At 47.1% G+C, this 26,002-nt stretch overlaps 1 protein-coding gene across 2 annotated transcripts in view; it reads right to left on the bottom strand.

Annotated features, from left to right (window-relative positions):
* TEX26 (testis expressed 26) overlaps positions 1 to 19,816 on the bottom strand; it is a 39,576-nt gene extending 19,760 nt beyond the window's left edge. For both annotated transcript variants that reach the window (XM_077158969.1, XM_077158970.1), the window contains exons 1-4: positions 19,710 to 19,816; positions 14,532 to 14,613; positions 8,616 to 8,781; positions 4,172 to 4,328 (exon numbers count right to left, since the gene is read on the bottom strand). In XM_077158969.1, coding sequence (XP_077015084.1) covers positions 4,172 to 4,328; positions 8,616 to 8,781; positions 14,532 to 14,613; positions 19,710 to 19,770 — 466 coding nt within the window. In that variant the 5' untranslated portion in view covers positions 19,771 to 19,816. The remainder of the gene's footprint in view (positions 1 to 4,171; positions 4,329 to 8,615; positions 8,782 to 14,531; positions 14,614 to 19,709) is intronic.
* Between the last annotated feature and the right edge of the window lie 6,186 nt (positions 19,817 to 26,002).

Genomic DNA, 26,002 nt, shown 5'->3' with positions numbered 1-26,002 from the left:
AGTGCTCCCATTAAACATGGTGGATGGGGTCCATGCAGTCACTACCCACTTCACCAGAATGACAGTCGATTAGAGACACAGACATTTTTGGAGGACAAAAATCACATGGAGGTGTGGCAACTGACTTAGCAAAGTAGCAGACACTGAAACCTAAGTGCCTGCAGAAGACGGTAACAACAGCATGAGCTAATCCACACTTCAGGACTCCAACAAGCACAAACTTGGAGGTAACAAATACAGTTAAGAGCAAGTAGGGAGGCTCAGGGCTGAAAGCAAGAGGCCTGGGTAAAACCCTGGAGTGGTTAAAGTTCCCTTGTGCACATGCAGTTAGAGGACTATTCTTTCCTAAGCAGAAGTTTTTTCTTTGAAAAATTGCACCAAAGATGATTTGTGCCAGGAACAGAAGGAGGTGAGTCTAGTGAGGTGATACACTGGAAACAGAAGGATCCAGTGAAGGTATACCCACTCAACAGAAATATTCCCCCAATCCTGTTCTCAAAATGCCAACAGCAAAGTGCTTACCCCTCTGGAGAAAGTGATCTACAAATCCCAACCTTTGGGGGTTTCCCAACAAAAAGACAGTTCATCACCAAGACATGTACGCCAGGGACCAGTCAACCAGCCCACCTCTGTACACAGTGTTTTATCAGCTGCCAGTACCTCCCCTGTTTTGTGGGCCCTGAAGCAATACTTCTTTAAGAAAAAGAAAAGTCCACAGAAGTGAGCTAACTTTTGTTAGCTTCATATTAAATCAGCCTCTGTTCCCTTGTAGATATAGACAGCCAAATTTTCATATGACAACTAATAAAATAGAAACAATGCAAGGAACAGATGAAAATGTTAAAAGATTATCATAATATCTTAAAATTGATGACAATTACTGCATCTATAAAACAAGAACAGAGTGCTGTTTTTTTTTTTTTTTTAACATGGGCAGGTACTGGGAAACAAACCCGGGTCTCTAGCATGGCAGGCAAGAACTCTGCCTGCTGAGCCACCGTGGCTGAGTGCTGTTTTTAAAAAAGAAATAATCCGTTACTTGTAGAAAGAGAGGTTGGAAATTCAAAAGATTAGAGCTGAAATAAGAATTCAGTAGACAAGCTGGATAAAAAAGTAAAGAATTTTCAAATAAACAGAACAAAAATACAAAGAAAAGGATACTAGGACAGAAAAGAAAATTAGAGAATCAGTCCAACTGAAAAGCGTCTCAGAAAGTAATGGGGGAAACAAATGGGAGAAAAATATTAATGGACTAATGACGGGAAATATTTCCGGACATGAGTCTCCCTATCGAAGGGGCCCTTGAATAACCAACGCATGGCAAAAGACTCTCACCGACACATATAACTGTGAAATTTGAGGATGTTGGGAATAAAGAGAAAATCTTAAGACGTTCTTGGGACAAGTGAGAGGGACATATATAGGAGGATCAAGATTCAAATGGCATCCTTCTTCTCAGGAGCAATCCCAGGGGCTAGAGAACATCCAGAGGAATGTACACTGACAGATGTTTACAGACCTAGAACTGTGTATTACCCAAAGCATAAAATAAGTAGAAGGGTGAGGAAAAGAGCATCCACCAAAAAGAATCTCCTACGCACACTTTCTTAGGAAGCTCCTGGAGGAAGTGCTTCAGCAAAACAAGGGAATGGGGACAAGAAAGAGGATGCTGTGGGCTAAGGACACTGACCCATCCCAGGACAGAGACAAAGGAAATTCCCAGGATGATGAAAAAGGAAGCCCCGAGGCAAACTCAGAGCCAGAGGTCTAGAGTAGAAGAGAAGGATGGAGGGCTTCAGAAAGAAGAACTCTAGGAAAAATACTAGAACTGAGTGTACATTGGAAACTGTCTGGAAAAAATCTTGGTTAAGTGTGTGATAAAGTACAGGAAAAATATTAGTGATGAGCATATACAAGAAAAAACTAAGCACCTGTAAAACAATCAATTATTAACTAGCAAAATAAAACGAAGGAAAAGGAAACACGTTCATAAAATACTGCTGACTCAGCAGTAAATGCTTACCTACTCATAATAAAATAAACACTAGCAATTGAATTAACCAAAAAATTATAACTATATTGAGAGGCTGGATGGATGAGGAGAAGGAGAGAGAGAAAGAGAGAGAGAGGTGGGGGGAGAATGTTACAGGGGAGCCAAATTCTCAACTACCAATAAAAGAAAGTTGCGAATGTCTGAAACTGATGAATCCAGAAACATCAGTGAGAGCTTATTATTTAAAACTAGGAAGGTACACATGAGAAGAGATTGATAAAAGAATTGAAATGGTTTGCCTATGGGAGTAGGACAGGGGCAGAAAAGGGGTGGGTCAAGGAACTGTTATTTCGTTATAAGCCAATAATAAACTTTTGATATAAGAATATACATACAACGGTCTAATACATTTCAATTTTTAAAAATGGTGTGAAGTTAGAAATTGGAAACCGCACATGTAATTTGACTCTTTTAAAGATGTTTTAATTCTGCAGGAGGCAGCCTGAAAAGGGGAGGAGGGCCAGACTGCTTGGAATCAAATCCTAGATTAAATCAAATCCCAATTATTAGCTAGGTGATCTTGGGCCAGTTGCTTACCCTCTCTAAACCTTAGATCCCTCCTCTTTGATGGGATGATAACTTCATTGGTTGTTGTGAGGTTTAATTTTGTTAATTTGTGAAAAGCATATTTAAGAGCTTTGTAAATTTTTATGCAGGTCGTGAAGAGAAGCAGAGAAATGAGGCAGTAGCTAAAGAGGCATGTGGGCCAAGAGAGAGCTTTAGTTCTGCTTTATTTTTTTAATGGAGATACTATAGCCAGTGTGTATGTGGGTGGGGTGGACTAATGAGTGAGAGACAGAGACTGATGATGCGGAGGAAAAGACAGATAACGGAGGATAAGGGGAAGGCAGGTTGCTCCACAGCAGGCATGAGTGGAAGGGCCTGCTGAGGCAGGAGGGAGGAAGCGAAGACAAGTAGCCCTTGGGAGCTGCAGTAGCAGCCTCTCTTGACTCACAAGGATTCCTAAAAGGACTAGGGTCCCCTCGGGGCTTCCTGGGTTGTGCTCAGAGCCCAGCCTTCCGCAGGTGCTGTTGGCTGTTCTTTAGAGGTCCATCAAAGAAGCAGAACACTAATGCTCCAACAGGCACCACCAACAGGCTGGCCCTCCTCCCCTTTTCAGTTCTCCCCTTTTCTACTCCAAGGAGTAGAAACTTGTAACTTTAAAAACCCCCCCTTACAAAAGCCAACCCATATCTGGTATATGGCATTCCAGCAGCATTAGCCAACTAAAACACCATCCACCCAGATCCCCAAGTCAGACACTGGGCTCCTTTTGCTCCCTCATTCCTGTTATCTGTCACTTACTGCTATCATTTGTTCATTCATTTCTTCAATATCCATTTCCATTGCTCATGGTGAACCAGCCACTGGAGTGGGTGCTGGTGATACAATGGTGAGCCAAAATGCCATTGTTTATAGCCAACTGAAGTGCCTAAACTACAATCCTGCTGACTCAACCTCTCTCCCCATGGCCTTGAACAGCCCTGATCCAAGCCACCATCCTCTTTCCTGAGCTACTCTGACCATCTTCTGCCTTTCTTCCTTCCTCCAGGCTTGCCCATCTCCATTCTTCACCCTATAACCAGTGTGATTCTTCTAAATCTGAATGGGTTACCCGATCATAACCTTAGTGGCTCCCAATTGCCCCTAGGATAAACTCAGAACTCCTTAACAATGCCTTAGGAGACCCTTTGAGGCTGGGTCCTCTTAGCCCAGCTGGTCTCTTTGCTCACCCTCCTTTCCCCATACTCTGCTCATGCTGAAATTCTTTCTGTCCCTCAAGTCTGCCATGCTCTTGAGCCTCTAGGCCTACACAACACTGGAACACTCTCCCCCTCATCTTTGCCTGGTTGATTCCTCCTCATCCTTCAGGTCTCCGTTTATCTATCGCTTCTGACGGGCAGCCCTTCCTGACTGGCCTCCCAGCATTAGTGCGGATGTTGTGTTGCGTGCACCCATAGTCCCCTGCATTTCCCACAACACGGGCCTTTGTACAGGGACTGTTTTTGTTTACTAAATTGCCAGCTTTCATTGTCTAGACTGTGTTTCTCTGAGCCACCCACCATGAGATCCAGAACAGTACAGGGAAAAGAGAAAGAGAAAAGCTGACATGATTACCTTCTGTTCTGTCCACAAAGTCTTTCTTAGTAACAGAAATAAACTGATTTGACAATGCGTTCCTCACTTCTTCTGCTGAAGCAGCACTTTTCCAAGGGAGGCAGCCGTTCACCAAGGCTGGGGACGGACCTTGAGGTGGGGTCCACAGTAAGGATTCCTGTCAACAGAATTTTCAGGAAAATCTATAAGTTTTCACCTAATGGAATAAAAAGATATGTGTCTGTGTGCACATATTTCTTTTCTCAAAGTTTATAGATCATTTGGAAACTTTGCTCTGCTCCTCTTACTCAGATTTAAATCTATTACATCCAGCTACAATGCTATACTGCAATATATGTATTGGAGGGGGGCTGGCGACAGGAGTCACTGGTCTCCCCAGCAATAATGCATGGGGCTTGGTGCATCACTTTGACTTTTCAAGTGGACGACAATGAAAAAAACTGTGATTAAATCCAAAGAGTTATGCCTCCAACCAGGACTCTCCCACAGACAAGACCTGAGGAGAAAACCCACATTAATTCTAGTTCTTCCCACATCTGCCCAAGTTTCAGAGACAACTTGGAAAGGCTGCTTTCCCCTGGGAAGCCCAGTCCCTGAGAGAACGTGTACCTCCCACATAGAGGCCTCAGCAACATCTGGTAAGAGAGGGGCCATTCTCTACCTCTTCACCTCTAGAAGGCTTTCATGGTTGTAAAAGTTTAGACCTCCACCACCTCCTTCCATCTTCCCTTTCTCTCACAACCTTGCTTGTTATTTCCCTGAGGAAATTAAAGCCCTCAGAAGAGAATGTCCATGGTCTGTGCCCCGTAGCCAGCCCCCACACCTGCAAGCACACGTGCTGCCCTCCCTCCAGCAATGGCAGAGCAGCTGCAAGCACTCCTAGCAGGGCCCAATCTCCTGAGCTGCACTAAACCCAATGCCATTTGTCTGCTCCAGCACAGTGCTCCAGCAATTCTCACTTCTCTTCTGCAATCTCAATTTCTTCCTCTCTACTGGGTCATCGCCACCAGTATTCAAGTGCGTTTATTTCTCTGTCTTACAAAGAAAACCCTGCTTCACCCTACTTTCTCCTTTAGTTACTAACAGATTTCTCAGCTACCCTTTACACGGAAATTCCTCAAATGGCTGTATATACTGGATGAAATTTGTCTTTTAGATCTCTTTTAATATTCAGGTCCCCTCTCTATTCCTTTTGTCCCTGTAATTTAGCAGTTGAAGGAACCAAGCTGTTTGATGTGAAGGGTTTCCCACATCTGAATGTTGTTAATGCCATATTAATCGTGCAGTTCAATAAGTTCCTTTGTCTTCAGCATTTTGTGCAAATTGGTAGCTGAACTGAAAAACTGATCAAGACTCAGTATAGGTCCCTTTGACAACACCGTAAGTGGTGTTTGACAGGACTATAGGAGGCATACAATGCATGGGTGTCTCTCTTAGTGTGATGTTAGCAGCCATTGGTGTGCAATGCCCAGATTAACAGATGTAAAGGGGTAATACTCTTTTTTTATTATTATTAGTTAGAATATCTTTATAAAGAGACATTTTCCCTCATCTGTCATTTGGTTAGCCTGTGGCATAATTCATATAGGAAAAGCAGAAAAAAACCCACATTCTTCAACCCACTCTGATCCTGTGTTCCTCTCCACCACTCCATCACAACCATCTTGTCAAGGTCACCAATTCTGCTAAATGAGCTCCTTCCTAAGTCCAATGGCCAATTCTCTGTTCTCATCTCACTTAACAGAAGCATTTCACACCAAATTGGTCCTTTCTCCATCAAACTCTTTCTTTGCTTGGCTTCCAGTACAACACAAACTCTTAGGCTTTCTCCTCCAGAGCTGGCTGCCACTTCCCAGCCTCCATCGGCCTTTCTTCTCTGTACCTCTGACCTCTTAATGGTGCTGTACTCCAGGGTTCGGGAGTTGGAATGCTTCTGCTCTCTCTCTTGGTAATCTCATCCAGTATCATTAATTTCAAGTGTGTGTGATTACTCCCAAATTTATCTTCAGCTGAGACATCCTCCCTGAATTCAGATCCAGACAGCCAACTGCCTTTTTCGTATCTACCCTTGGAAGTTTACTAGACATCTCAAACTTCACATATCACAACTAAACTCCTGAGCTTCCCCTAATACCCAGAGAGTTCTGTATTTCTGTTCATGGCCACTCCATCCTAAATCCCTCGAGACATCCTCGGCCCATCTCTTTGATCCACAGCCCACATCCACGTCAGGAAATTTATTTACCTACAAAATACTTCAGAATCTGACCACTTTCCCCCAAGCACTGCTACCACTCTAATCCAAGCCAGCATCACCGATCTTCTAGCATACCACAATGGCCTCTTACCTAGTACCTCTGCTTCCACCCTTGCTCCTTTACAGTCTACTCTCAGCAAGGGTGATACTGTTAAAAGCAACAGGTCATGAGTCCTCTTCTTAAAACCCTGCAGTGACTGCTTGCTTCTGTCATGGTGACGCCATAGGCCTTGCAATGGCCTACAAGGTCCTACACGATTCATCATGCTCTTCCCACACCCTACCTCAAATCTACCCCTCGCCCCCTTGTAACCCCTATGTCCTCTCTGCTCTCGGACCTCCTCTTCTGATATGTCCTCCCTCGCTCAATCCACTGCAGCCACCAGACTTCCCGCTGTTCCCTTCCCAAGGCTGGCCCTCACCACACACATGCCTTCCCTCCCTCCTCCACTCGCCTAGCACCTCCCCACCCTCGTGACACCTTCCCAGCCCACCGCACTGAGAACTGCAGACCCTGCCCTCACCCATCCATTCCGGACCCCCACCCTAACCTCATTTTCCCCGCAATGATCGCCCTCTAACCTTTTGAGGGTGCGTTAGCCTGCCTGTGCCTCACCCCCGTTCTTAGGGATGCCACCGGCCCCAGGGTGTGAGCGGCACAAGGGCAGGGCTTTGGGCCTCTGGTTTCCCCCCCCGCACCAGGACACAGAGGCCCGGCTCGCGGGAGGTGCGAGGAGCCCAGGGCCACTGCGTCCACTGCGTCCACTCCCGGGCCCTCACTGTCCTCCGTGGGAGGAGCCTTCGCCGGCCACCTCCCGCCAGGAAATGCGCTCACAGCCGACAGTGCTGGACACGATGACCGCCCTGTCCTTCCTGCGTCTCTTGTCCAGGCTGGCCTCAGCCGCCCCCGGGTTTCCCTTCGGGCTTCTTTCCCCTGCGCCCCTCGCCCGTGGGGCCTCCCCGGGGCTCGCCGGCCTCAGGCTTCCCCCACCCCCCACCGCGGGCAGCAGGCGGCCTGGCCACAGGGGCGCCCCCGGGCCGCTGGCGGGTCTCCAGGGGATCCCCCGGCAGCCCCTGCCCGTCCCCCGCCGACCGCGGCCCCGACCACCCCTCCCTCGGCTTCGCAGCGGCCTGCGCCCGCCTCCGCCTCCCGCGCAGGGCCCTTCCCAGCGCCCCGGACGCCCCGCCCGGCGCAGGCCTGGGCCCTGGTTCTCGTCGGCTGAGCGTTTCCACGCGCACTTAGATGGGGGCAAAGACGGGCGCGTGAGCACAACTGCAGCGTGGTACTGCGATAGGTTATTTTACCCTAATTTTAAAACATAAAGGAAACTATTAAAGACAAAAGTAGGGTTATAATGAATCACTGCCACGCGGAACCCAGTTAAACGGGGCGTGTGTGTCCTGGAGATTCTCAGCCCTAACTGCCTGTGGCCATCACCTCCAGCAGCCCCTCCGGGCGCCCCCTCCTCGCTTCACCCTGCCCGTCCACGTCAGCACCCCTCCTCCGCCTCAGCCCCCTCCTCCCCCTCCCCCTCCTCCGCCTCAGCCCCCCTCCTCCCCCTCCCCCTCCTCCGCCTCAACCCCCCTCCCCCTCCCCCTCCTCCGCCCACGGCAGCTGCGTGGCTCGGTCACCCGAGTCGGCAACACGAGCGCGTCGTCCTTTCCGCGCCCTGTTTCTCAGCCTTCCCGCCAGCAGTCCCGTCCACTCTGCCATCTTCACGTCCAGACCGCACCCAGGGGTTCCTTCCCAGGGGCAGTCGGGGGCGGGGGAGAACCTTTGCACACAGCGGGGTTCGCCTCTCAGGTGGCCGGGCCCACTGAGCCCAGGAAACCCGGGCAGGGGCGACGGCCGCCATCCAGGGTAGAAGGGGCCGGGCGACGGCTCTCCTTAAGCTGGCCTTGGAGGAACTGTGCTCTTGGTGGACAGGACAAGGGCTTCCGACATGGAGGAAGCAGACGGCCAAAGGCGCGGAGCCTTGAGGGTGCACAAAACACACAGGTGGGGACTAGGGACTAGGGGAGAAGTGGGTGGAAATGTGTTTGAAGAAGCAGGCAAGGCGGAGTCTGCAAAGGACTGTGTATCCCATTGTCATAGAAGATGAGGGGTCTTTGCGATATGTCCAAACTCACGTTCTTAAAGGCTGCTGAAACGGTCTTCAACTGAACAGAGGGTAGACATTGTCTTACTTGATTAAGGTGATGTCTGTGGCCCCGGAGTCCTCTTGAAGTCCCAGATTTGAACAAATCTTCCTTAGAGTATGATTTCCAAACATACTCCTCATTGTATTGTGTCTGATTGTAAATAGGGTCACTAAGTGAATAGGCGTATCCTAATCTTCTGATATCTTTTGGGCTACAAAAAAGACAGTAGAAATTAGAATAAGAGATTAAATGCCCAATCTTACAACACCATGCATGCCAAATAATTTTACTCATTACATTTTTAAAAGCTCGTCTGTCTTCAGATTTGATGCCAAATGTAATTTCCAAATCCTCTAAAAAAAATTTTTAAAAAAAAATCTGTAACTTAAGATGACTCTTAACAAAAGTATGGGATGCCTGGAATGAAATTTAAAAGAATAAACAGCTGAAATTCGTTTTATTAATTTTTTTTCTAAAGAACTGGCACTCTCCTGTACAAAGATACCTCATTATAGCCACAGTTGGTACAGAGAAGTTTGTTTCCATAGAGGAATTCATTTTTGTTTTTGGTTTTTAAAGGAGAAATATATGAATTGGGATATCACTGATGTGCAAACACCTGATGAAATATTGCCTCCAGGTAGCGGTCAGCAGCGGCCACTCACAGCTCCAAAAGAGGGGCCACCTCCAGACAAGCCGTGCTCCTGAATGGACTACGCACTGCCACTGTTAAGCTGTTTTGCCCAAATACCAAACCTGCCTCAGGTGAAGTCTTTAGAATATCAGATTACAGAAAATAGAGTAAAATGAGAAATACTTGTAATGGCATTTTGGGAATGAGATCAAAACAGTGATCCTATTTTTTCAACAAAATTGTCAAGAGGGCAAATAAAAGAGGGACGACCTATAGATTCAGTGAGGTGAGGAACATAATAGCCAAATGCAATGTGCAGAACTTGCTTGGATGCAATTTCAAACTATTTTTTTTAATTATGAGAAAATTGGGGAAATTTGAAGATAAGATATTTCATATAAGTTGATATATATATATCTTATATATATATATATATATATATATATCTTTTATCTTTTAGAGATACGTACAAAATATTTGGAACTGAAATGATATAATGCCTAGAATTTGCTTCAGAATTACCCAGGGGGAAGGATGGGCGCTTGGGACTGCCTCCCTGGGTGATAGCTGGGGACTCAGTGCATCCAACATCTGGGAAGATGGCCTCACCTGAGTGGCTGCCTACTTTACTTGTCATTCAGATGTGTGGGGTCATGTCCACAGTAGCCTTAAATCCACCTGGAGTAATCGAAGATACATGAAGGTTCTCCAAAAGGAACACAGCAAAAACAGCCTTTAAGGAATCCATTTTCAGATCTCAATTTCTAGATACATTCTTTCCTAAAGTCTGCCTGCCTGAGAACAAGCCTGCACATTTATGCCTGCCCTTTCTTTCCCACGCTTGCTTCTAATTCTCTTTTCCTGCATTGCTGGTACTACGGTGCCTTGTCTCGGCTGAGAATAGCCACTGGCCAGGGGGTGCCAAGTGAAGGGGAAATGTGTCATAGTAATGTCCCATCTTCCAAGCTCTGTGCACTCGCTGAGGACTTGGCCTTCTTGGTCATGTACATATTTGTGCAGACAGTGAAAGGTTAAAACCAGGGACTGTTGCCCAAGGAGGGTGTTCTAAATTTAGGTGTATTACAGTGTTCATGTCAGAGTAACACCAAGTTATCCATCGCCTAACAATTATAAAATGTTCAGCTCTCCTTCGAGAGACCTCTGAGAGCAGAGAATGTGAAATGTTTAAAATTCCCTTTTTTGCCATATATTTACAGGAGTCAGCATCTTTTCAGCTTTTTTTTTTTTAATTTCTAGGACATGTCTAACTAGAAAGAAAAGCATCTCTGGATTGTGAAGCAGTACTGGCTGGAAGTATTGATTCTCTTAAGTATAACCTGAATCTTCTGGGACCACCAAAACCTGGAGATAAAAATTTTAAGTGATTTTCTTCAGATTATATATTTATCATTCAATAAGGTATTTAAATCTTATTTTTAATTGAACCATATTATGAAAAGTGTAAAGTATACTCAATCCTTATTTCATGTTATAAACTATTTAGCAATAACTGAACGTATATGTTAGCTTGCCAGACCAATTAGTTTTTACCATATGCAACTTTCTTTTTCATTAAATGCTTAATAGATCAATGGAATTATTTGATTTTTAGACATAATTATTATTTACTTATCCTTAAAAGTCAAACACCAGGGCTCTAAACACACAAGAATATATATTTAACCAAAGAACATCGTGTTATTTATCATACGCCACACTTCACAAATAATGTACACATTTCATTGCATTCTTTTTTTGTTAGACTGAATCTTTTAAAACAATGTCTACTTTAATAATCTTTGTTTAAAAATGTCTTCCAAAACTTATCAGTTATTTTCATAGCACTCCTCAAAATACATACTAACTGAAAAAAAGTCTGTACTAACTGTTATTGAGCTAAAAATATAATCAGATTTTATTTTGACAGGAAGTAAACTTGTTTTGGCTGATTGGTTTGACAACAAGAACGGATTTTACCAAGTAGGCAAAGATGGTGCAGATTCTATGAGCTAAATTTTCAGCTCTGAGATTTTGATAAAAATATATTTAAAGCATGTGATAATAATATTTGCTAAAAAAAGGTTGTATTGGGAACCATTTATTGAAATTAATGTTTCTATTTTCCAAGTCCTTTTTTGAGTACATGATATTGAATAAGTTGCCTCCAAGTGAAAGAGCCACATATAATTAATAGTCATTTGTTGAGACTTGCCTTTTGGTGTACTGTTCAGATACTGCACAAATATGTACATGACCAAGAAGGCCAAGTCCTCAGCGAGTGCACAGAGCTTGGAAGATGGGACATTACTATGTCACATTTCCCCTTCACTTGGCACCCCCTGGCCAGTGGCGATTCTCAGCCGAGACAAGGCACCGTAGTACCAGCAATGCAGGAAAAGAGAATTAGAAGCAAGCGTGGGAAAGAAAGGGCAGGCATAAATGTGCAGGCTTGTTCTCAGGCAGGCAGACTTTAGGAAAGAATGTATCTAGAAATTGAGATCTGAAAATGGATTCCTTAAAGGCTGTTTTTGCTGTGTTCCTTTTGGAGAACCTTCATGTATCTTCGATTACTCCAGGTGGATTTAAGGCTACTGTGGACATGACCCCACACATCTGAATGACAAGTAAAGTAGGCAGCCACTCAGGTGAGGCCATCTTCCCAGATGTTGGATGCACTGAGTCCCCAGCTATCACCCAGGGAGGCAGTCCCAAGCGCCCATCCTTCCCCCTGGGTAATTCTGAAGCAAATTCTAGGCATTATATCATTTCAGTTCCAAATATTTTGTACGTATCTCTAAAAGATAAAAGATATATATATATATATATATATATATATATATAAGATATATATATATCAACTTATATGAAATATCTTATCTTCAAATTTCCCCAATTTTCTCATAATTAAAAAAAATAGTTTGAAATTGCATCCAAGCAAGTTCTGCACATTGCATTTGGCTATTATGTTCCTCACCTCACTGAATCTATAGGTCGTCCCTCTTTTATTTGCCCTCTTGACAATTTTGTTGAAAAAATAGGATCACTGTTTTGATCTCATTCCCAAAATGCCATTACAAGTATTTCTCATTTTACTCTATTTTCTGTAATCTGATATTCTAAAGACTTCACCTGAGGCAGGTTTGGTATTTGGGCAAAACAGCTTAACAGTGGCAGTGCGTAGTCCATTCAGGAGCACGGCTTGTCTGGAGGTGGCCCCTCTTTTGGAGCTGTGAGTGGCCGCTGCTGACCGCTACCTGGAGGCAATATTTCATCAGGTGTTTGCACATCAGTGATATCCCAATTCATATATTTCTCCTTTAAAAACCAAAAACAAAAATGAATTCCTCTATGGAAACAAACTTCTCTGTACCAACTGTGGCTATAATGAGGTATCTTTGTACAGGAGAGTGCCAGTTCTTTAGAAAAAAAATAGGCCTATTTATCTCAGTAAGAGGCAATACCTCAAGATTCACTTTTTACATTTAGTAATTTTAATATTTGTAAGGTATTTGCTGTTTTGAGCATTTGTGTACTGAAAACAGTTGTGATAACTCAGCACTTAAGGTCACATAACATCTTTAAAAATAAATTTTAATTAATGTGCTAAAATAGTTGCAAAGAAGTATGTTAGAGTGATCAATAACTTACTTTCAGACACAAGATCTATTATAGCATGGTGAAACTCTATGGAGGAAGTGGAGTGAAAATAAAGAGGTCAAGAAGCAAAAGAAATGAAATAAGTTATCTGACAAGAACTCGTTTGTGTCCTTTTTTAAAGCACCATGGTAGGTATTAATTTGCTAAGGTATTTAGATTAAAGAAGTGATTTAGCAGGTTTATTTTAGAATGTCAATGTTTAGAAAGTGCTGGAAAATTTATCTTTTGCAACTGTGTATGACTAAAAATGTAATGATAATACAAACTTGAAAAATATATGGATTCAAAGACCTTGACACAGACTCCCATGTTTTTGGCTTTTGTCCCAAATGTTTCTCCTCCTTCAAACCACTGTTCTGTTGTGAACCCAGCGTGATCATGGCAGTAGGTGATAAATCTCCCCGCTAAGACAGACAATGTGACTCAGTGGGATGGCAATAACTCAGAATGTAGGGGCTTGCAGCACTGCACTTTTTGGAAGTCTGCCATTTATTAGGCTGAGGTATGGAAATGAAAGAAATTATTGAGCAACTTCTCTGTGCTAGTCACTGTCCTAGCACACTGCATCCTCAGAATAACTGCTTTAGGCAGGTGTCATCGTTCCCCTTTGGCCACCAATAAAGCTGAGCCACAGCTGCCATGGTGCTTGCCTGAAGCTGCCCAGGTCGTCAGGGCTGGACCAGGGCGCTGTGCTTAGAAGGAACGTCTGCCTGACTCCCCAGCCCATTTGTCCACCCAATAGCTTGGATTTCAAGGTGAAGGTCCTCTTTCCTGGAAACAATTTGAAGCTCTTAGTGCTATTTCCCACCTGCTCCTGATGCAGTGACATCCCATAGGGCCCCCAGTCCCACTCTCAGGACAAAGGGGCTGAGCCAGGGGTTGCAAACTCCCCCCCGCCCACCTGCCTCAGGTGGGGGAAGTGGAGGAGCTGCAGGCCCAGGTGTCTCAGGGAGTGCACCTGGAGGTGGGCAGAGACCGCCTCGCGCATTCAGCAGTCCCTGGCGCCCGCTTTGCACTAAGGATGGACTCGCTTCACACGTCATGTCCAGGACACGCTGCGTCTGCTGCCAGCTACGTACGCATCAGCCCTCTGAGCAGCAGGAAGCCCTCTTCAGGGGCCTTCCTCAAGGAGTTTCAGTAGGAGTTTCGGCTCCTCTTTGAGGGAGGGATTCTCTCTGATGTTTGCTCCAGGCCCCCAGTAGGTGCTGCCGGGCGGAGAAGGGGTGCTGTTTCTCCCAAAGCACTTTTTTTTTTTTTTGGTATGCTATATGGCGGGGTCACATTTCAGCATTTTTCCATGTGGGTATCCCATTATTGCAGCACCGTGGGCTGAAGTCTTGTTGGTTTTGTTCTGTTTTTGTTTTGGGAAGTGCACGGCCCCGGAATCGAGTCCGGGTCTCCCGCCTGGCGAGATTCTACCCCTGAGCCACCAGGGCACCCTGAGCCCTGAGCCGCCCCGGCACCCCCAGCCTGAGCACTTTCATCAGCCCTCCCTGGTGACTTCTCCCATGCGGGCAGAGTACTCAGCAGCGGATGGAGCACAAGCCAGAAGGCCCGGGGCGCGGGGTGGGGGGCGCGGGGAGGGCGGGGGACGCGGGGCGCGGGGTGGGGGGCGTGGGGAGGGCGGGGCGGGGGACGAGGTCGGGGGTCCGCGGGCGCGGGGCCCTCACCGCGTCAGGGCGGGCGCCGTCCGGGTCTTGGCGGTGAACGCAGCCTTGGTGGTCGTGGCGAAGGGGTCCCAGCGGCTGCCACCTGCGGGGCGGGCAGCCCGGAACATTTCGAGCAAATGCTGCTAGAAAAACTAAAGCGACTTTGCAAGAGGAAAACATCTTAAATAGTTACTTGACTCTACGCTTTAGGGTTCAGAGAATAAAGGGGGACCTATGGCCTTTCACAGGCAGGAGGGAAGCTCAATTTAGTTATCTCGCCCCCACCGCGCCCCCGAAATGAAAGTAGGTCTGTGGTTTTTCCTGAGCCTTCACACACGCTATTTGAAATAATTCAAGCAACACATAAAATGATAAAGGGCAAAGCGAAGTTTGTTTGAAATAAATTCCATCACCTTCGCTCCCTTGTCATGCGTCGCATTAGAGACACATACACATGTCAGAAAGGCTTTTGCACAAAGGGGAGCATATGGTAGAGTCAAGTTTATCCAGGACGCGCCCTCACCCCGGCCCCCCCGGGTCACCGCCCCCTCTGCCGCGAGCCACATCAACAATTGTGCCTGTCTCTCCCCATATGTTTACACATGCTGCCATAATCACATACAGATTGATATGCATATACATAAATACATAGACATGTTGGGTTTTCGTTCTCGTCATTTTGTTTTACAAAAAATGGGATCATATTACACAAAACATTCTTTTAGCTGTCACTCAGCAGGGCCTTGTAAAAAACCCTCTTCCTGTTCTGGGGTAGCTCTGACTCATTCTTTTTAATGACTGTGCAAACTTCTGCAGTATAGATGTTATTTAAAGCTTTGAGAGAGGATGGAGTCCACAAAGAGTGGACGGGGATAGCTGGAGAAAGGAGGAAGCCCCTCCAGGCTGAGGCGTGGGGCCCCCAACATTGAGAGGTGGGGCTGAGGGTGCACAGTAAAGGGGCTGAGCGGAGGCAGCAGGGAGTGAGGGCCGTGGAGTCCCTGAAGCAAAGGCAGAAAGCATTTCCGGAAAGGGGGAGGGGCCACGGACTCAGGGAAGGAGAACTGAAAACCAGCCATTGCTTAGACACTAGCAACACCAGATTTAATCTGCCCCAAGGTCCCACGGTAGCAAAAGGCACCCCAATTACTCAGGATATAATTTTAAATGCATTCTTTCATTCTTGCCATCTGGGCAGTCACCTGCTGCTTCCTGCATTTCCTTTGAACCTGGGCAAAATGCTTCCTTTAATTCTTGAGTAAACTGTGGTACCTGGGATCTGTCACCCTTTGAATACTGTGGTCACCTCATTGCCTGCATTTGCTCCCACACTAGCATCCTGTACACAATTGCTGGGAGATATCCTTCTCTAGTACTTCTACGAGGCCCCAGTATTCTTAAAATCTCGATGTCACTGCCTGGCACAGCTTCTGTCGCTGCCTTCTTCTCTGCGCCATCAGCCCGTCCCTGCCAGCCATGTCTCCTGTTCAATTCAGCAGGCCCTTGGGTCCAGCCGGCAGCTCAGTCTGCTCAGCTGTGACTATTTACCTGCTGCCTTGATGCAGGTTCTGTTTTCCCATACACCTAGAAGCTTCGCCAGCCTGACCACACCCCCAGTTAGCAGTCTCCATACCGCTGCTTTATAATCTAACCCCAAACTGCTAGAAAATGGCAAAGCGTCTGCCAGTATCCTGTGGTGCTTCTACTTTAGTGAGAACTCTTTATACATTAAAATGCTTTGCTCCATCAGCAAAACAAAATGTTCCCTGTTAAAGGAAATTAAAGTATGGACAAATTGAGGGGGCAAGAGGGGTGAGGAGGAGGCAGGAGAGGGCAGGAGAGGACAGGAGGGGACAGGAGGTGTCAGGGGGTGGCAGGGGGTGGCAGGAAAGAACAGGAGAGGGCAGGAGAGGACAGGAGGGGGCAGGAGGGGGCAGGAGGAGAAAGGAGAGGGCAGGAGAGGGGAGGAGGGGGCAGGAGGGGACAGGAGGGGGCAGGAGGGGGCAGGAGGTGGCAGGGGGTGGCAGGAGGAGAAAGGAGAGGGCAGGAGAGGACAGGAGGGGGCAGGAGGGGGCAGGAGGAGAAAGGAGAGGGCAGGAGAGGTCAGGAGGGGGCAGGAGGGGACAGGAGGTGGCAGGAGGAGAAAGGAGAGGGCAGGAGAGGGCAGGAGGGGGCAGGAGGGGGCAGGAGGGGGCAGGGGTGGCAGGAGGTGGCAGGAGGAGAAAGGAGAGGGCAGGAGGGGGCAGGAGAAGGCAGGCTGGGACCAAACACCACCTGGCCTGCCCTCGCCCTTTTGTTAGGTAAGTGTATTCTGCGATGAGGCCTCTTGGAAGACTACAAGGATCTGAGGCATACGTAATTTCTAGTGTGTCTCCCTTAAGTTCGTGTCCAGTAAGTTTTCTTACTACACCCCTTTTTGTCAGCTCTGTTTTATACTTCCTACCTCTGCTGGCAGAGCCTATGAAGAGTGTTATTAGAATGAAGAAAAATACTAACTTAAAGATCCCTGATCATAATAGTCTAACAGTCTAGTCTGTCTTCTGCAAGCCACTTTTTGCCTTCCTTGCTGGTGAGTAGGTGTTTCCATGTCTGGGTGTCTTTCTCTGTCTCTGTGTCTTTCTGTTCTGGATTCTGTCTTCCCATTTGTTTCTTCTCTCGGCTCTTGGTCATTCCCGGACCCCTGCTGCGGACCACACCCCCGCGCTGGGAATGACCACCTGGACTTGGCCTTGGGGACCTCACAAGAGGAGAGGAGACAAACCCGCACCCCACAAGCACGAGTTATAAATGTGCCGATGTCCCCAAGAATCTGAGGAGTAGCAAAGGAGGGCACGGGGGGGCTCCAGGCAATGGGTGGCGTCCGAGCCGGGACTTCCTTCAGTGGGAGTTTCACAGGGACACACAGACGGGCGGGAGGAAGTAGCCCCAGGAATGAAAGTCTTTGAGACAAGACAGCTGGGCCCAGGCAAGTGAGGTGGAGGAGAAGGGGTTAAAACCAGGCTGCTGAGGCCTTGTTAGCCCTGCTAAGCCCCTAAACTCTTCTGTTAGCCAGGGAGGCCCAGGGGAAGCCATCATGATTATGAAAGCACACTATAAAAAGTTATGAAAATATTATGAAGTAATACCTATCATGCATATGTTGCATTGTACTTTGTGAAGGATTTTCCCACTTAGTCTCTCATTTTTATTCTCACAATGACTTGGTAGACAAGGCAGGACTGACTAGTAGCTGATAATCCTAACCTTCCAGGGCTGGGGTGTGGTTTCCAGGAGATGATGACTGCAAAGTGCTTGTAATGGGCTGAAGGGTGGCCCCCCAAGCCTATGTCCACATCCTAGTCCCCACAACCTGGGAATGTGTCTTTATTAGAGAAAGGGTCTTGGAATTCAGGATCTCGAGACGAGGAAATCGTCCTGGATTATCTGGGGCTGGGAGGAAACTAGGTCCAATGACAGGTGTCCTGATAAGAGTGGGAGGGGGGGTGTCCATGGAGACAGAGATGACTGTGATAACAGCCACAAGCCAAGGAATGCCAGCAGCACCAGAGACAGGAAGGCGCAAGGAAGGCCTCTCCCTGACTGTGGACTCGGGGCTTCCGGCACTAGAAGGGAATGCATTTCTGTGGTTCTAAACCACCAGATTGTGGTACTTTGTCCTGGCAGCCCCAGCAAACTAAGATAGCACTTGAGGGCCCCTCCTGTAGTCACTGCTCAACAGAATTGAGTCATGGAGGCCAGGGTGTTCACAGCTGGGCAGGGACACAGCTGGGCCACCTGCTGGAGGTGACTGCTGGCAGGGGAGGATGGAGATGGGTTCTAACTCGCCCAGGGGAAGGGAGTTTGGGAAATGGGATTTCTGGGATCTGGTGGCCAACGGGAGGTGTCAAGGGTGCTGCAGAGGGGTGAGGAGTGTGAGTGTCAGTGTTGAGCTGAGGTCCTTCTGTGGCATCCGCATGCAGCTGCCAGGTGGACAGTTGGATATGCTGGTCTGAGAATTAGGACAGAAGCCAAAGTCAGAGGGACGCGAGCAAGAGCCCCACTCCTTTAGGAAGCCCTGGAAGCCTTGTGACATAGAGAACGAACACCAAGAAGGATAAATCTTGGAGGTCTCCAACATTTCTGGGACAAGAAGGGGGAGATACCAAGTGAAGACACCAAGAAAGTGGCGTTAGAAAGGAGGAAGAGATTTAAGAAGTGCATCAAGGAATCCCGCGTAGGACTTTCTGTCCCGCCTGCTCTCCCAGACATTCCACCAAAATGTAGAAGCTGAGCATTTAAAGGATTTTTTGTGTGAATTAAATATTTTCATTTTCTATTCTTAATTTATGAAGGGAATGAATGGAAGGAAAGTGCACAATTTTATTCATTCTCGTGGGACCACAATTATGGGGAATTTGCAGTTAAACGATCCCTCTCTACTTGGCAGCGGTGGAGGCACTGTCACCCAGCTAGGCAGCCAACGTGGGTTCACTGCCTTCTGAAGGCAAGGACCCAGCCAGCTCCACGTAACAAAGCAACCAGCATGCTGGCTGGTGGGCTCCTTCCTGCCAGGCCACCACAGGGAAGTAGTGGAGCTGGCTGCATTTTCATGCAAAACTAGTATTAAAAGCACATGTTAAATACCAAATCATCTTTAAAGAAAAAGCAGCCCAGGTACGAAAAGGCCCCCGACGTCAGGACCTCCAGCATCTGCTACAGCCAAGGAGACAGACCTGCCCCTGCAGAACCAGCGGGGGTGGCTCCCTGCATTCCCCATTGCCCCCCACCCCCACCTCGGCCTTTTTCCACGTTCAGCTGGGGATGGGGCGCCCGCTGGGCCTGCGCTCTTCAGCGCTTCCGACGCTCTTCCTTCTCACCTTTGGCCCTGCTCTCGCGGAAGGCACTAGCCCTTGCCTCGACCCGTCCCGTCCTAGCCGGACATTTCGTGGTCTGTTTAAAGCCCCTGCATCTTTTAAGGAAGGGGGCGGGGAGGCTTGGCAGAAAGCAAGGCCAAGGGCTGGGAAGGGGCAAGGTCATGAGCACAGGTCACTGCCCCGACCCCGGGCTCCCCCGCAGCTGAACCGCCCCCCACAAGAGGGAAGCAGACGCCCTTCAAGGTCAGATCGCGGCGCCCCCTGCGCAACAGCGCCCCTTCCCGGGAACAACGCCTCGCCCCTGCCCCTGCGCGGTTAGGGCCCCCGTGGTAGGGGTCGGCATCCTTACTTGGCGGGCTCTTGGGGCCGCAGTGAACGAGGCCCGCGGCCTCGCGCCCAGGCAGCGCCATTCTTGCCGCAGCCCGCGGCGGCGCCCCTCCGGGCTCTGCGCCGCGGACCGCGTGGCCGCTCTGTGACGCGTCGCCATGGAGACGCGGGGGGGGGGGGGTGGAACTCCTCAGCAGGCGCATGCGCGCGGGGACAGCCAGGCAGGTGCTTGTGATAACACGGGTGCCTCACTTTGCGGTATCTGTACGCGCAGTTCTCCCAACGAGCTGTTCCGAGCATCCACTTATACCTTTTTTGGGGAGGAGCAAAAAAGGGAGTGGCCTTGAAGAGACAGTAGGATCATCAGATTTTTCAATGTCAGATGTCCATCCATTCGTAAGCTTCGGCGTAAGCAAACGCGGGCACAGTTGTCAGGTGTCCTTGCCGTAAATAGGAACCAAGCAGGAGAGCATGGTCACCAGTAACCTAAGAGCTACCGCGAGAGTTTCTGGGATCTTTCAGGCTGGGAGCCGAACCCCGGGCTGGGGAACGGACTGGCAGGAGGTGGGAAAGCCTGCGTGGAAACAGGAGCCGCCGCCCTTCTCGTCCTCATTCCTGGCACCAATCCCGCTGTGCTACCACTGCCTGCGAGCCAGGTTCTCTGCTCCCAGGCTGAGCTGTGTCTTTACATCTCCACGGATATAAGAAAATGTTTGCCCAGGATGTGGAGGGCCTTTCGCTGTTCTGACAACGATCTAGTAATGTGACACGGTGATATATAAATTAGTAAACTGCACAATCTACAGGTGCTTAGTAACTACTGAATGGCTCCAGGTTAGGTTATCAGACCTTTGGGTACAAAGAGAAGACGCCAGGAAGCACCTTGGAGACTGCAGACAGCCTGGTTTACAAGCAATTTACAATAATTCCTTATCCAAAAGGGTTATTCTAATATAGGACCTTAAGTGAACAGTGAAGCATAACAAGGAATTTATTGAAGGGGACAAAAATAGACATCGAAGTGAGGGTTCCAAACATATTTGCAAGGAATTTCTTAAAAATGAAGTGCTAAATTCAGTTTTTCTCAAAGTAGAGTTCTGTCCATATAATGGAATTAATATAACACAATTCAGAAGGTCAAATTTTAAGGCAATGGATGGTGAAACATATTTGAAGGCATAGGCTTCTCTGTCAATGCTGCTAGGGAAATGAAGTCTAAATTAGGATTTAGTAGTGGCATCCAAATTAAGAAAGCAACACCCAATAACAGATTACTGTCTGGAAATGGCAGAGGCAATTAACATAGCATAATTTAAGAGGCATTTATTTTAAAAATAGAGCAGTGAGCATACAGAATTTTAAAAGTGAATTCTTATTAACAGCTCACATTTATCTCATCTTGGGCAAGCTGTGAAATGGTGGGGTAAGCATGGAATTGAAAATCCTTAGGGTGTATCAAATTTTCTGAGCTCCCACTTCCTTATCTGTAAAGTCAGGGGACTAGCACTCACCTCACAGGGCTGTAAGAGTAGTAACTCTTTACGGAGATGGATAAATTGGTAAGGCACACAATCTACAGTATTGCTTTTTTGTTTTATTGTAATTCTGATGATTCTTTTTATAAAGTTTTTCATTTCTGCTTCAAAATTTATTTAGGTGGGGGGTCCATTTTATTGGGGACAGAGTAGTACTAGATCTGCCTTTGAATTTTGGTTGCCTGAGGCAACCCCTTTAAACAATTAAATAGAACTTTTTTTCCTTTCCTGTTTCCCTCAACAAATACTGACTCTGCACTGTACACTGAACCTGAGCTGTATGATGTCATTAAAGACACAATGGGAGTTCCAGGAGGGCTTCCTGGAGGTGGAGACACCTGAGCGGCATCTTGAAGGACACATGGGAGGGAACCAGTTGCCGAGAGAGAGGGACGATGAGATCATCCCAATGGAGAGGACAAAGGAGCAAGAGCCCAGAAGGCGTGGCCCAGCCCTTAAGCTCCGGGAGCCCTGAGAAGTTGGGGACCCTCATATGGTAAAGACTCGGGGGGGGGTGCGCTCCACAGGCCATGCCAAAAAGCTTGGAGTTCACATGTGCGGTGGATTCACTGGAGGTGGCTAAATGGTGGCGTGAAGAGGCCGGGTGGGGCCTTTAAGTAAATCCCGGTCTCTCTTTTCCAAGAGGAGGAGAAGGACCATTTGGTGCTGTCCTGCCTGAATAAGCCCACCAAGAACGCGATGTGAAATATTACAGGCAGGGATGCGCGGTGGGCGAGAGGGAAAAACAAGCACAGAGAGGCTTATATTGGCTGATAAGGACAGGCCTGTAGCTGGGGCAGAGAGAGAAGCTCAAACAAAGTCATTACTCAGAAGGGAAGAGATTTAACCCCGCCGCAGGCCAGGGTAACGGAGTGGGTAGAGAGGGTGAAGCCCTGAGAGGGCAGGTGCAGGCGAGGCCCGGAGGAGGATGAAATGCAGCATGGCTGCTCCAGGTGGTTGCACACCGACCTTGGGGCTCTTGGGGGGACGCAGGCGGCCCGAGATTCCTCTTTGGCACAAGATCCCCAGGCGTGTCATAAAGTTTGAGACACAGAGATCTAGATCCCCTTGCAGCCAACAGCCTGCAGCGGCTCCTGGGAGCTCGTTGGGGGCAGAAGCTCAGACTGTGCCCCAGACCTGCGTCAGAAGCTGCACTCTGACCCGATCCCAGGCGATTCGGCAGCACCTTCAAGTTGGAGAAGCGCTGCTCCGGGCCCTGTGAACACCAAGGCCATCCGCTGAGCCGGAGGAAGAATGAGAAATCGTAGATGTCAGAATTTGAAAAGGAAGCCAACCAAAGATGTGTAGAATTGACAGGCGGCTGCTTCCAAAAGTCTGGTAGAGGCTAAAGACAATCCACAGCGACACCCAATCACTTTGGATATGAATCTACTGAGTGAAGTTTCTTTGGCTTGGTTGTTAATTTGGGGTAAAAATTTTCATATTGCTATGCTGTATACAGTGCTTTCATTTGGTCAAGTGTCTTCATGTTAAAGAGAATATTGCTATTTCTACTATACTTTTTGTTTTACATTATCGATAATCTCTTAAAATATTTCCCCAATTTCTCTGGTGGGTTCAGCTCTTGCTGAGGTCATTAAATTCCTACCTGCACTAGGAGGAGTTGGGGCTAAGCAGCCTGTGCTGGTTTGAAAAGATGTATGCACCCTAGAAAAGTCATGTTTTAATCAAAATCCCATTTCATAAAATGGCAGAATAATCCCTATTCAATAGTGTATGTTTGAAACTGTAATCATATCATCTTCCTGGAGATGTGATTTAATTAAGAGTGGTTGTTAAGCTGGATTAGGTGATGTCATGTCTCCACCCATGTAGGTGGGTGTTGATTTGTTTATTGGAGTCCTATAAAAGAGGAAACAGTTTGGAGAAAGCAGGACATTCAGGGAGCGCAGAGAATGCTGCAGCACCACGAAGCAGAGAGTCCACCAGCCAGCAACCTTTGGAGATGAAGAAGGAAAATGCCTCCGGGGAGCTTCATGAAACAGGAAGCCAGGAGAAGAAGCTAGCAGATGATGCTGTGTTCACCATGTGCCCTCCCAGCCAAGACAGAAACTGTGACTGTGTTCACCATGTGCCTTCTCACTTGAGAGAGAAACCCTGAACTTCACTGGTCTTCTTGAACCAAGGTATCGTTCCCTGGATGGATATTGTTGATTGGACACTTCTATAGACTTGTTTTAATTGGGACATTTTCTCGGCCTTAGAACTGTAAACTAGCAACTTATTAAATTCCCCTTTTTAAAAGCCATTCTGTTTCTGGTATATTGCATTCCAGCAGCTAGCAAACTAGAACACAGTCCAAGAATGATCAATATCCTGTTATTGAAAATATCTAGAAGAGAAAATTCTGTAATATTCCCTGTTTTTACTAGATTAGCTCAAATTAAGGGAGTAAATTCTAAGCTCTGTTTCTAACTTGCCACTCTCCAATTCATTTACATTTCTTCCAAATAAAGCCGTAAAAGCAAGTTGGGTCTGTTGATTCTATCGAAACCTTGTCAATCCCATTTAATTGTCACCCCTCTCATGAGCCATTCCTGCTCACCCTGATACTTGTGTTTTTCTCTTCTCTTAACTCTTAAGAGACCAACTATTGGCTAAGTACAGTATATTTCCTTGCATCATTACTTATCCCTTCCAGGTTTATGCAACTGTGCTGGTTTGAAAGGATTATGTGCCATCGAAAAGCCATGTTTAATCCTAATCCAATTTGTGGAAGAAGCTCTATTCTTTTAATCCCTTATTCAGCACTATGGGTTGGAACCTTGATTAGGTTATGTCCATGGAGATGTGACTCACCCAATTGTGGGTATTAACCTTGATGAGATGGAGATGTGACTCCACCCAGTCCAGGTGGATCGTGATTGATTTACTGGAATCCTTTAAAAGAGGAAGCGTTTTGGGAAAAGCTTGAGATCCAAGAGAGCAAGAACCATGAGAGCCCACGCAGCCACAGGCCTTTGGAGATGAAGAGGGAAACTGCCCCAGCGGAGCTTTATGGAACAAGAAACCTTTCACCATGTTTGCCACATGCCTTCCCAGTTGAGAAAGAAACCCTGAATTTCATCGGCTTTTCTTTGAATGAAGAGAACCTCTTGTTGGTGCCTTAATTTGGACATTTTTATAGGCTTGCTTTAATTGGGACATTTTCATGGCCTTAGGACTGTGAACTAGCACTTAATGAATTCCCCTTTTATAAAGCTGTTTTATTTCTGGTATATCACATTCCAGCAGCTAGAAAACTAGAGCAGCAAGTAATCAATATTAAATATGAACACTCATTTTAAGCCTGTGATATCAGCGCTTATACATCCAAATGAATGTTCTCTTTTTCAGAGTAACCATTTATTCTAATGATGTTGCCATTGCCTGAAGCTTTTTTAAAATCTTTAGAAACATTCTTTTGAATTTCTTAAATGGAGGCATAGTTTTGCTTTTTGAGTGTAGATTGGATGTTTGAAAGAGTAAAAACACACTGGAGCTGATAATTAAGGTATGCGATCAAGTTGGGCCATGTGATTCTTCAGTCAAAATCAAACTGTGAACATGGAGTAAGGAGAAAACACTTTCCTCACTCGGCAGATAGTTTCAGGATTTGCATTCTCATTGGAAAAATGAATAGCCTCCAAGGGGACTGCCTCACTGAGATGAAAAATTCACTTGGATAAATAAATCTTTACATATTCATTTTAAAACTAAATTTGAGGGTGGTGGGGAAAGATGGCAGTGTAGGCAGGTATGGAATTTAGTTTGTCCACTAGGGCAGCAAGTAAATAGCCAGGAACTGGCTGGAAGAACTGTTTGAGGAACACCCGTGACCAGACACACATTGTACACCAGTCTGGAAGGGTGGACGGGCTGAGGTTACAGCACAGAATCACATGAAAAGTCTCCCACACTGTGGAGGCTGGCACCCCTCCCACAGGGGCACAGCAGGATGCTTTGGAGTAACTTCCCCATGGGGAAACATAGAGCAGCCCTTACTAGGAGCAAGGGGAGGAGACCTCGAGCAAGCTCCAATTGTGGATTTAATTAACAAATTCACACTGTTGAATATAAACTCCAAGAACAGATAAACTGAGAGTGAGCATGAAAGGAATCCAGGGGTCTCTCCCGCAGAGAGGAGGAGGGGCTGATGGGGAGAAAAAGAGGCTTTTAGAGTTGGCTGAGGTCAGAATACTGGAAAAGGGCTATGCCTCCCCAAAAAGGGGCACTTAGAGCCATGTACCAACTCTGGGTCTTGATTGGTGAACTTTGTGAAGGACTGTTTAAAAACTTTTTAACAGCCCATTGGAGCATTTTCAATTGTCAGCACTGACCCAGGACAAGGAGGAGCTGGGGGATGTCTGAGAGACAATGTAACTAGTCAGGTGAAGGGGATAATCCCCCAAAGGACATATCTTCCAAAAAAAGGGGGTGTGTATGACCCAGCTCAAGGGGCTGCCCTCCTTCAGAGAATTCAGACCCCAGGGGCTGGAAACCAGGAATAGCTTAAGCCTTCTGCCTCAGCCTGTCTCAACCATGCCCTCGACAGGGAGAGGGTCTGCTGAGAATTGAAGACTCCACACCCCTTTACACCAGTGAGGAGCTGGGGGCAGATAAGTGCCACCTTCTGGGTACGATAGGAAATGCATAGAGTCTAGAGGATTCACGGGGAAGACTGGCCACCTGCTGGGTCTCACCCTCAGGGAAACTTGATACTGATTACAGCCTCCTCCTGTGACCTGGGCCTGTCTCATCTGGGAAGATCATATCTGGG

This window comes from Tamandua tetradactyla, chromosome 4 (genome assembly GCF_023851605.1).
Source record: "Tamandua tetradactyla isolate mTamTet1 chromosome 4, mTamTet1.pri, whole genome shotgun sequence".
Lineage (NCBI taxonomy): Eukaryota > Metazoa > Chordata > Mammalia > Pilosa > Myrmecophagidae > Tamandua > Tamandua tetradactyla.
Note: the sequence above shows the minus strand (reverse complement) of the source record. Positions and strands in the feature narration are given on the sequence as shown.